A 12,168-nucleotide genomic window follows, 5' to 3' on the forward strand; every position below is an offset into this window, starting at 1 on the left:
TCTAATTTACGCATTGCTCTTATTGCCTCTGGCACTGGTCACAGAAATCCCACTCCTTGTCCTGAGCCCATCCCTTCAGCTGTCCATGCACATGGACACAATGGCTGCTGCTCTTGTCTCTCCTGGAGAATAGGGATCAGATCCCCAACAGGCCCACACCATCCAGGGAATAACAACAGTACATAGTGTGTAAGAATTTTATTTTATTTCTTCTTTTTTTTTTTTTTTTTAAATACTATGTACAATCTGTTTAAAGCTTGTCAAAATGCACAGGCTCCCATTCAATGGAGCTGTGCAGGGACATAGATTCAAAACAAGAATAAAATCTTTACTGTTCATCTTCATAAGACACTTACTTTTTCCCATTACAAAATACTTTTAAGAATAGTAACATTTATAAATGTATTTATATTCAACATCATATAAAATAAACCAAGATTTATACTCAGCTCTTGACTTTTTCTTATTTTCTTTTTTTTTCTTGCATGGACTATATACAATATATACAGTAACTTCTCATTGTGTTTGTCAAATCAGCCTGATTATACCCACCAGGCTTTAGCTTATATGTACAAATACGCTAAAAGTGCAAGACTTTATTAATTAAAGCTGCCTGTGTTTTCAGAGGTCTGGAATTGTGTGGCCTATATATATTTATATATAGATATACTTCTACATACATATAAATGTATATTAAAAATACGTATATCTATATATAGACTTATAGTATATAGGTAATTGTGTACGAGAAAACCTCAGAACATTTATGACTGATAGGTCAACACTGACACTGGAGGCCAACCCTGCTGCCATCGGTCACGTCCCTGCCCTCTGCTTGTCACCAACAAGTCACACTTGTGTTTTCTTGTAAGCGGCTGGGGGGGGTGTGAACCAAACCCACCAGCAACCCTCAATTCCAAATGAGTCATAAAAACACAGGTCATAGCTAACACCGAGGTAAACAAATACAAATCAACCTGAATAAAGAGATTTTTTTATCCATCTATTTTTTTGAGCGTCAGGGACAATATAAGGCAAAACCCTCCTGGCCCTGACTCAGCCTCCCCCTTGGCTGGAGACAGACTGAGCAAAGACCAAGCAAGCCCCAGAAAGGGACGGTGGGATTTTGTCCTTTGGAGCATGTCAAGAAAACAAGGCCCTGCCCCTGAGGCAGTGCCTGGGACTGTGCAGCCCCCGTCCACCAGCAGCGAGGCCAGCGGCTGGGGGTGCTCTGAGAATAAGGGGGGGCACATGATAAAGTGCGTTTTTAGGTGTCTGGTTTTAGCAAGGCTGATCTAACATGTAAACATCCTCACCAAGCTCCTGTGCTCCTCACTGGGAGCTGTGAGCAGGGGCTGTGCCCCCAGCCCTCTGTCCCTGCAGCCCAGTGCTGCCATCAGCAGGGCCGTGCCCAGGGCCCGGCCCCATCTGGCGCACCCATTGCCTCCCACCTCCCCTGGAACCCCTTCCCACCCCTATTTTTTTTTTGGACTCACTGCCAAAGCCACAGCAATGCCAGAAAACTGCTCTGCCTCAGCTACCTCCCTACCACGCCCTGTTAAAAAAATACACACCCCCAGCCCCTGACCCCAACCACCACCACCTCCAAGATCCATTTGATTGCCACCTGCCATGTCTGGGCTCGTGTGTGGTGATGGGACACTGCAGACAAGCCACGGGGATGTGCTGGGGTGATGCAGGTTTAATGGGGAAGCCAGGGAAATGCACAGCCTTTCCCTTCAGCCAGCCACCCTAAGCCACAAACTCTGCACAGTGCTGGAGCCCTAACACAAATATATGTGTTTGCCTTCCCTTCAACATTATGTGCCAAGGCTATGGTGGAAAAAATCCCACAAACAACAATCCCAAAAATACAACCCCCACCTACTGCACCCTCATGAGCCACCCCACTGTCTTAGAATGGGGAGAGGGAGACCCTAACACTAATAGTGCTTTAAAAACAGAAGGTTCCTACCCTGAAGGCTCTATGCTGGCCCTTACTGCAGCACAAACCTGCAGAGTAGGAAAGCCCCAGGTGTTATTATTTCAGCTCCAGACTGCCCCACAAAGGCAGGTGTTCCACATCCCACTACCAGCAGTGAGGTGGCCCCAGCCCACGGCTCTGCTGTAGCCACGATTTCTTGTGATGGTTTGAAATGGAAGGGCTGGCTCCAACTGTGTCCAAGAGCAGCTGCTTGGTTGCCCAGCACCCAGGGGCTGCATGTGCTGTGTGGGCTGGGGCCCAGGCAGGGACTGTGCTGACAAGGCACGAGCCCCGATACCAGACCCCAGGCTGTCGGGCATCTCACTGCCTCCATTCTATGGCCCAGTACACTCCCCAAAATGCTGCCTGTGGCCAGCTCTGCAACCCACGATCCATCATGTCTGGCACCCCTGGGAGCTGTGCACTCAATGTCCCAGTCAAAGCTAACCCGTGCAGATGCTTTTGCCAAGGGAGGGGACACATGCAAAGCCAGGGACTGGCACAGCTTTTGTTCAAAACACCAAAGCACCCTGGGGCCTTGCACCAGCCCCAAAAGCTCCTGGCTGAGCCCAGCTCCAGCAGCCTGTCCTCCCACCACCACTCCCCAGGCAACGTGGCACAGCAAAAACCCATCCCCTTCCCCAGGAAGAACTGCTGGGAAACAGCCCCTGGTGTACCAGGGCTGGACAAGCCCCACTGCACCCTTCTCTTGAAACACAGGGCTGCTTGGAGCTGCTTGTGGGAACAGCACCAGTAACACCAGCTGCTGCAGTGCTGCGAAGGGCCAAGAAAGCGGCTTGCAGAAGAAAAAGAAGGAAAACACACACAAAAAGAAAACCCCATACAAAAAAAAAAAAAAAAGGCAAAACCAAGCATTCTTTGCTTGGTTTCAACAGATGCTAGGAACTAAATATTAGGAACTAACTCGTCTCTAAACCTTGCTCTGTCTGCCAGCTGGAGCTTTACTGCTAGATGGACCTGGTCCTAACTAACCACTGCCCTGCAAAGTTTACAGTAATGGCGAAACCCATCTATGTTTGGGCTCTAACAATGCCCAAAGTTAGTACTCAGCTACTAACACTTCAAAAATGTACTTTTTAATTTTTCCTTTGGAAAGACACAAACAGTAGGGACACTTAACTATACACCCACTGAGGAATAAACTGGTTTTTCAATTCATAAATATAAACATATAGTTAAAAAGTGACAATTTACAAAAATACAATTTATTGCTGACCCTATGGGCTTGTAACATCGCGTGCGTTGTGATTATACATTTTGGGTTTGCCAAATTGAAACATGACCTAGCAAAACCACAAAGTTTGCTGTCATATGCTGTTCTATGCATGTTTGTTTGTTTTTATGTATAGAAACATATACAACTACATCACTTGAAACAAACAAAAAAAAAAGGAGTAAAGATTCTTTGTCTGTAACCTGAAAAATATTTGGCTACAGGGAGTAAAAACCATACAAATTTATCTTCACTTGTTAACCAAAACCAAAACATGACAAATATTGTACTAGCTGCGATGTGAGCTGGTATAACAACAGTAAGAAATTCAGGCAAAAGTGGTGTTATGTAAATTAGCAGCATTATCCAATCTCCTGGAAAACAAAAATATGCGGGACTGAGGTATAGAAAAAGGAAAAAGAATCCACAATGGACCTACTACAGCAAAACGAGTTATGTACATGGTAATCCAACGGTGTCCTGCGGACTGGTACAGTCTATGTGCTCCAAATGCTGGGCTTAAATTCACAGTGACTTTCAGCATTGAAGTCCTGAATGGAAAAGGGTTTTTTCCATTGCAAACTGAGCTTCACAGCGACCTGATACCTCCCCTCCCTGCAGCCAGAAAGCCACCGCTTCCAGTGGCACCACGGTGCTGGGCCAGGGCACACCCTGCTGCCGGAACAGCATCACGGACTGGCTGCAGAGGAATCCCAGCAAACAAGGCCCTTGCAGCCATGCATCCCTGTCAGGGATCATCCCTCCGGCCCCCACCTCCCCACGGAGCCTGACCTCTCCTGTGCCATGCTCTGACGGCATCGTGCTCTCCTGCGTGCGCCCGGGCGCAGCAGCTGCAGCCGCGTGGTCCTTGTCTCCCAGAACCGACCTTCAGGGCAGCTGCATCTCGGGCAGGTCGGGCAGGTTGCAGGGCTGGCCCTGCGTGTGGTGGCTCTGCTGCTGCGGGTGGAGGAAGTAGCTCAAGGGGTTCTGCTGTGGGGTGTGGGGTGGCTGGAAAATGCGCTGCGTCGGAGCCCCAGGCACCAGCTCAGGACCTTGCATCTGTCGGGAGACACAAATCGGAGCAGTCAGACCTGCTGCATCACCCAGCTGTCCCTCTCTTGCTGCAGGGCTGATGCTGAGGCTCCTGCCCAGGAGTGTGTGCACCAAGTCCTAAACTTGAGGGTATCAGCTGTGCCCCTTGGGATGCTGTTGCTGTCAGCACAATCAACAATGCCTGGAGAGCACAGGGGGGAGGCAGGACCTGTCTGTCCTAACAGGCTGTATGGGAGCCCAGCAGGAATGGAGACCTCCAAACACTACTTGGATGCAAGGTAAAATCTGCAGGATGTGCAACTTTGATCTTGCATGGGAAAGACCTTTAGACAACCAAGGAAGAGGTCCTAGAGTGACCATGTATCCACCCATGGCTGGTACCCCAAAGACCTGGACTTGCTGTTTCACCCCAGTGTCCACATTGCTCGTCCTGAGGACCTCCATGCAGCCCATGAGGACATGTACCCAAAGCAGGGACAGTTCATGCCACATTTGCTGACAACAGTGATTCATTTCTCACTCTAAATCCAGTCCTGCTGTGTGGCTGCTTTCAACTGTACCTACTCCTCCTGTTTTCTTTTCTACCATCTTTGCCTGGAGGACTGTAACTGACCTCTGCCATCCAGGCAGGGCTTGGAGAGAGTGTTACTAATGAATTACTAGTTTCAACAGCCCCTCTCCTTGGCGGTGTCACTAGTTCAGCATATACTGATGTAAACTGTGTTGAAAAACCAAAATCACCTTGTCCAGAGATGTGTGTTGTGAAATACCCATTTATTCAAAGAAAGCTCTGATGGCAGCTGACAAAAACCTTGCCCTGCTGAGATGTAACAGCAGGAGGTATGTTTTCCAAAGAGCTTATCTCTTATCATATTTCATGACTACAGCAAGCTTCCCACCACAGCTCCTCTGGGTGAAAAGCTGTGTTTGAAAAACTGGGTATTTCTTCCGTACATGGTGTGATAACTCTGTTGGAAAATACAGCCTTGAGCGGGTGCAGTCAGCCTGCAAAGGTAGAGCACTTGGCTATGTGGAGATACAATGGGAATGGAGGATGTGCAAAGGCACTGACCAGGTTTGATCAGCCAGATAAGCCTCATTTCTTCAAAAAACCCCAACCAATCCCTAAGCCATCCCTGTACCTCCTCAGAAACCTGCTCCAATACCTGAAGGTAGAGGCGGTGCTGCTGAACCTGCTGCTGTGGCCACTGGTGGAGATGAACTGGTGTGCTGGCCTGGTGGGATGTGAAGCTGGTGTGTGGGATCATCAGAGACGGGGAGAAGATGGGTGGCGGGGCTGGAGGTCGGACGGCGCTGCAGGTGACTGGCTGCACCTGTGCTGGGGGAGGCAGGGTCTGCTGCTCTGCAACGAATCTGCCACAAGGAGGAAAACCAGGCGTGAGATCCCACACCCAGACCCACCCTCAGAAAGGGCACTGGGGAGCCCAGCTGCTGCAGGAGCCAGCCTGGAGCAGGGCTGGTCAAACCGTGCAGACCCTGCTGACAGCAGGCCCCAGATTCCCCCCTGCCCACAAAGCACGGACTGGAACTGCTGAAGATAAAGGTTTTCAAGGCTGTACGTTTTCTCTGTGTCTTGGTCAAGCATTTTACGCTTTGCAAAAGCCAGAAAATGGTTAATTTTTTTTTCAAAGCACTTTATTTATCAAAAAGTTCTTTGTAGTTAAAAGCTATTCTCATTACTTTTTCTCCTAACTGGATGAACTTTGGTTTCACTTCAGGTTGAGACTGTCTGTTTGGGCAATCAGGTACAAGTTTTTCCACGTCTTTTTCAGTGCCATTAAGTGTCCTGTTAAGACACTGCAGGAAAACAAGGGCCAGCAGAGACTCACTTTCCTTGCTGCCTGCTGGCACTGCTCACAGGCTGGCCACTGCTGTTGGCTGCAGGCATCATGGCTTGGATGGACTGATCCAACAGCATCCTGTGGTGGAAGGAAAACAGAGGATGGTCAGGGAAGGGAGAGGTCCAAGCTCCTGTCAACAACTCCTTGAAAATCCTCCATGAAAGAAGGTAAACCACTATCTTGAAAACAAGCTAATGAAACAGGATGCTTCTTATCACCTCACATCTCTCCTGTGAATATAGGCTGAGAAGTTTGGGATTGTTGAGACTGGAGAAGAAAAGGCTCCAGGGACACCTTATAGCACCTTCCAGTCCCTAAAGGGGCTACAAGAGAGCAGGAGAGGGACTTTTGACAAGGGCATGGAGTGACAGGACAAGGGGGAATGGCTTTAAACTGACAGAGGGCAGGGTTAGATTAACTTACGGAATTTCTGAGAGAAAAGGATTTAATGCCCTTGATGATACAGCACGATGTGCACAGCACCCTGCTTGCCTGCACACTGGGCTCACCCCTGCAGAGGGAACCTCCCGAGCCCACTGCCCCGAGCCCAGCCATGCCTGCCCTCCCTGCTGCCCCAGTACTGCTATTTTCTGTCACTGCCCCCAGGATGGTCCCAGCAGGGCTGTGGGTACCTGAGGCTCCTGTCCTGGCTGTAGTCAGCTGGTGGTTGCCTCTCACTGCTGTCAGTTGGCACCTGTGCAGCCACAGCGATGGGGTGCGTCTGGGAGAACACCATGGGGTTGTTGTAGAGGGGCACTGAAATGCTCGCCTGCCCTGGCACACACATTTGCTGCCCTTGGCTTCCTCTCATTGAGTGCTGCTGCTGCTGCTGCTGCTGCTGCTGCTGCTGCTGCTGCACCTGAAATGAAGACATAGGTACCCACGTACATTTTAAAGCTCCCTAATGGAAGGATAAAATAATCACTTACAGTGGGCAGATGGGAAAAGGAGAAGGAACAATAGGATATTGTCTCTGAACACAGCAGTAGGAACAGTGTATCTATTCAAGACAACCAACCCATTAGTGTTTATTGTCTCTGCAGGGCAGGTGTTGGCATCCCCAGACAGTCTCTTGAGAAATTAGGTAAGGGCACAAAAGGCTTGAGGAAGAAAAGAACAGCTTAAGAAAGGAAGTGCAAATCCAAAGTATCCAAGGAAAGCATCTCATCTGTCCTTTAAAGCAGCAGTTTTGGCCTGCTTTGCTTTTGAACAACTCAAGTTTTTCCCATCTTAATAGTGGATTTAGGTCTAGTGATGACAAAATTGTTTTTTCAAAGCTGCCTCCCAAGATTCCTCACGCAGAGGAAAACTAATCTTTTAAAATGATGCCTACTCCCATGTTATGAAACCACAATTCTCACTGGCTATGAATGAGCATTGTGTTGATGAGAGCCCAGACTTCCCATTCACTCCCTTCCCAGTCACCAGGAGGGCTCCAACAGTCCCTGGGGTTCAAATGCTTTTTGGCTACCTGGCTTTTATTTTTACAGTTGAGTGACGTTGTTCACAACTGACTCTTGACACAAATTCCTCAACGCCACCTACGCAGTAAAACCAACACAGAGGGGATGCTCGGGACCACGGGGAGGGCTGACAGGGCAGACAAGGATTTGGAAGCCAGGAAAGGGGGTCATGAAGACAACAAAGCAGCCAGTGACCTGGGGGGCTGTGCCACAGGGGTCCCTGAGGAACGGGCGTGGTGACAGCAGGTGGGTGCTGCAGTAGTGCTTCGTCCCCATGAGGCCTGGCTGCTGTGACTTCTTGGCTGGGGTCTGCCTGGGTGTCCCCTGCGGCGGCGGCCTCCGGGGGCTCGGCTGCTGCACGTTGTTAAAGACGACGGGGATCGGCTGCTGCATCAGCATCTTTAAACAAAAGAGGCACAGGAGTTGTTGGTTGTACCACCTGGCAGAAGTAACACTGCAGCAGCAGCAGTATCTCTAAATCCAGGGGCAGAGTGAACCATGAGCAACGGAAAATCAAATGTTAGCTTGTGTCAAATATTTATTCAGAGACAGGACCGTTCCAGCTCCATTGTGCCTGCTGTGTTTTGCAGGAGTGGCAATGGGGATCCAGCAGCACTAACCAGACACAGAACCACCAAGCTTTTTGTGCACAGGAGACTTTGGATTAATTTGAGATTGGTTTTTCCAAATCACGGAAATCACTGATTCAATACTCAGCCAGATACTGATGTCACTCATCTCCTGGGAAACACCACTCCCACATCCGAAAACACGTTACCAATTTGTCCAGAGTTCATTCCTGAATACTTTTGCCACAGACAATTTTGTTACTGCTCTGTCTGCTCAAAGGAAAAGCAAATGGCTGGTGAGTTTGGGAGCCTCAGGGGCAGCAGGTACCTGCAGGTTGGAGTCCTGCACGAGCTGGAGCTGCTCTTTGATGACGTGGAGCTCCTCTTGCTGTGTCTTGATGTCAGCTTGCAGTATGCGAGTCCTCTCCTCCAGCTGCTCCTTCAGCTGGTGCATCATCCCCAGCTGGGTGGGGAAATGGTACACTGGCTGCAGAGAACAGAGAAAAAGGACGACAGGGTAGGATCAGTCCTGCTACTCACACTCATAGCAATGCTGGATTGAGAAAAATGATGGCTTTTCAGCTTTTGCCATAAAAAATATGATGCTGACAAAAAATGGCAATTGCATATTTAACTGAAGTGCCATTGTAGTTCCAGAGCAGCAGCACATCTGGCTCACACACAGTGCCTCCCTCCAGGTGTTGGTCTTTAGATTTCTGCACAGATGAAGTGTGTATACATGGGACTCTCCTGTCCCCTCAGGATAATACCCTGCTGGTTTGGGCCCACTTGTGTTTTGTGGCAGACACTGCATCCAAACCCTTGCCACACCTCCTGGCTGGGCTTTCAGTTGTGCTGCTAATGGTATTTACCAAATGCCAGGCCCAAGTTAGGCTGCAATCCCACCTGGGGATCCATCCTTCACACCTACCCTGGCCATCTTCAATCTCTGTTTTATAGTCTGAACATTTACTGCACTGACATCAAAGCCCTGTAAGGACAGACCTTGTCACTATGGTTTATGATTCCCACATTTTTCTTGGTTTTTTTTTTTTTTTTTGCTTTCTTTTCCTGGACTAACTCAAACCTTCCTCTACTAAATGACATCCCCTTCCTCTACTAAAACTCTTCAGCATTGTATCAGCCTGTAGGTAGCTGCTATAGATTCAGGGAGAAGCCTTCAGCAGCCCACAATGCTTTTGACAAGTGTAAACCTTCTCCTGTGCTATTCCTTTGGGTGTCCCACCTGCTCTCTCTGCTCGCTGAAATAAGCAGTTGCAATAATTTGGTTGCAGGTAAATCTCAGTAACAGCAACAAAAAGGGCACAGAAACCTTGTCCCCACTCTGGGATGAGCCAGCAAGGATGGGAGGGCAGTGAACCAGAGCCACCAAGGCTGCCTTGCTGACAGGACACACCAGTGCACTTAACAAAAATAAACCACATACCATCACAGGGTGCTGGGAGGGTACTGCCAGCTGAGCCACAGGGTTCTGAGGGAGGTGTTCACCAGGGGCTTGAGGAGTGGCTATGGCCTAGAAATGAAAATTTTGCCTTACTGTAGGTCCATAGCACCTCTAGTGCAGAGCTGGTGCTGTAGCAGCTCATACCAGGGATGAACAACTGCAGGGAATTGGACAACTGAGATTGGAGATCTGAGGATAAGTCTGCAGGGAGAATTTAGGCTCCTGCATGCCCCTGGTAATTGCAAGTCCTTGGTGTCAGCACCCATTTTGGATAAAGGCTATTTCATGTGTACTAACCCCAAGAAAAGAGGGTTGGTGGTGTGAAAAGGCATTTGGCCCAGAGGAGCAAACTGAATCCTGAAAGAAGGCAGCAGAGAAGCCTCTAGCACCTCTCCACTAGCTCTGCCAGCCAGTGGCACTCCCCAGGAAGTCCCAGCACACTCAGAGTGTGGGATCCAGCATCTCTGAGGGTGAGACCAATGCTTGTTGAGCTCATTTCACAACAGCCTCAGAAAGGCTCTTGCTCCTCAGGCCCACTGACCTGAGCGCTCCCGACTGCTGCCAGCCGCAGGGCCGCCTTCTCGGCTGGAGCCCCCGGCACGGCCGGCTGGTTGGGGGTGCTGGCGTCCGTGCGCCGCATGGATGACGTGGCTGCAAGAGAGACATTCACTGTGATACAGCAGACCCGTGCCTGGCTACCCTGGCTAAGCCTGAACTCTGCATATGCAGATGGGCCAAACACTGCCAAAGTGAGACCCTCTGCGGTCCCTCTGGCTCCCCACCTGACTTGCTGGGTTCCCTCCTGATGTTAACCCCCTGTTCAGCCTGCCCTCCATGGGTATATCCAGATGAGATCCCTGCTCTCCCCACAGCAAGTACCTCAAGAAAAGTCCCCTGAGTTTCCTACCCATAGCCCCACACAGGGCACTGCAGTCGCCTTGCTACCTCCCCCAGGGCAAGGTGGGCACTCATGGGAGCTGGAGTGAAGCTGCCAGCAAGGCAGGCATCCTTCTGTGCTCCTTCTGCAGGGATTTCACATCAGAGACCCCATAATAAAATTATATTATCCCAACATAAAACTTTTGTCAGTGAGCTTGGCTCAATCAAGCTAGCGAGTCACCTCGTGTCCCCTGAACCACAGCAGACAGCCATGACCCTCAGCTGGGAAAAAGCCAGGGGAAATCTGCTCTCACACAGGCAGTGGGGTTAAGAGGGAGCGGCGGCAGGTGGCCGTGGCTCTGTTGCTGCTCTGTGACTTGTCATGATGTGATATGTTGGTCCCAGTAATGAGCATTCCCCCCCCACCCCGACTCAGTCCCTTCCAGCCAAACCCCAGCATTCTGGAGGCTGCTCTGCCCTCCACACCACTGCCTGCACCCAGGCTGGGCTGCCCCGGCACCTACAGGTGGAGTCAGAGAGGGCGGTGTGCGAGGAGCGCCGGGAGCTGTGCGATGACAGTGACACTCCCTCCCGGCTGGCGTCCTGGCTGCTGCCGCACTGCCCCACGTCCAGGTAGCTGCTGTGGCTCTGCGGGGAGCAAAGCACAAGCGGTGAGACCATCAGCAGGTGGGAATGGCCCTGGAAGGGACCTCCCTGAGCTCCTGTTTGCAGATGAACCCAGCAGGTGGGTGTGCAGCACTGTGGAACCACACCACCAAACCCTGCTCGCTATGAGTTCACCCGAAAGCCTTCAGGCACACAGGACCCTCACACTCATGCCCTGGGCACCCGTCTGATGGCAGCGAGCAGCAGTGGAGGACTGCTCCTCCATGGGGATTGCTGCCTGTGGCCTGCACTCTGGTGTGCCACCCTCCTGCTCCCCTGCCCACAGAGCCGTGGGCAGCAGGAAATAAGCTTTTGTCGTCAGCCTCTTTCCACCCGATCTCTGCAGGGATGTCCCAGCTGGTTGGCTGTGGCGCTCTGGGGAGTGATGGCAGGGGCAATGAATGAAGGTGGCAGGAGGGGCTACCTGAGCAATAGCTTTATCCATTGCAGAGATGGAGAGAGATGACCGGGAAGGGACATGGAGCAGTGGCATGGGGACATCAGCCAGAGCCCCAAGAGGACCTACAGCAAACATCTCCTGAGGGGGACAGGTACTGGGCAATGCTGAGAGCTGCAATCCCACTCGCTGCTCCCTGGGGAGGAGTGGCTCCAGCAGCCTGTTCTGGGCACGACCTGGGCAGCAGAGGGGAACAGCCTGAGCTCCCATAAAATAATGTCTGAACAGCAGTGAGGCTGATGGAATGACAACTACACAATAATCCCCTTGAAATTCCTTTGATTTCTGGTCTTATTTGTAAACTACCAAGAGAAAAAACTTAAAAAGTTAAAATGACCTTGTTACTTGGGCTGACGTGTGGTGATGCCAGACTGACTCAAGCCATGGAAGTTATTGCTCTGGTCACAATCCTACACTTTGTGTGATCCAGCAACAGAGCTGAAATCTAGGTAAGTGTTTTCCCTTCACTTCCCATCCTCATGTGACTATCAGTGACGAGCTGGCACAAGCAAAACAGGTACCCTATGGTACTGCCC

At 50.5% G+C, this 12,168-nt stretch overlaps 1 protein-coding gene across 9 annotated transcripts in view; it reads right to left on the minus strand.

The window, feature by feature from the left end:
- Positions 1-183: 183 nt before the first annotated feature.
- Positions 184-12,168, minus strand: part of PASD1 (PAS domain containing repressor 1) — a 115,540-nt gene continuing 103,555 nt past the window's right edge. For 7 of the 9 annotated variants that reach the window (XM_069015414.1, XM_069015415.1, XM_069015413.1 and 4 more), the window contains 9 exons: positions 11,034-11,157; positions 10,172-10,281; positions 9,613-9,699; positions 8,494-8,652; positions 7,792-7,995; positions 6,766-6,992; positions 6,122-6,211; positions 5,438-5,645; positions 184-4,277 (listed from right to left, as the gene is read on the minus strand). In XM_069015414.1, coding sequence (XP_068871515.1) covers positions 4,107-4,277; positions 5,438-5,645; positions 6,122-6,211; positions 6,766-6,992; positions 7,792-7,995; positions 8,494-8,652; positions 9,613-9,699; positions 10,172-10,281; positions 11,034-11,157 — 1,380 coding nt within the window. In that variant the 3' untranslated portion in view covers positions 184-4,106. The remainder of the gene's footprint in view (positions 4,278-5,437; positions 5,646-6,121; positions 6,212-6,765; positions 6,993-7,791; positions 7,996-8,493; positions 8,653-9,612; positions 9,700-10,171; positions 10,282-11,033; positions 11,158-12,168) is intronic. The other 2 variants (XM_069015418.1, XM_069015419.1) reach the window with 2 other exon arrangements.

The sequence above is a fragment of the Aphelocoma coerulescens genome, chromosome 4A, assembly GCF_041296385.1.
Source record: "Aphelocoma coerulescens isolate FSJ_1873_10779 chromosome 4A, UR_Acoe_1.0, whole genome shotgun sequence".
Taxonomy (NCBI): Eukaryota; Metazoa; Chordata; class Aves; order Passeriformes; family Corvidae; genus Aphelocoma; species Aphelocoma coerulescens.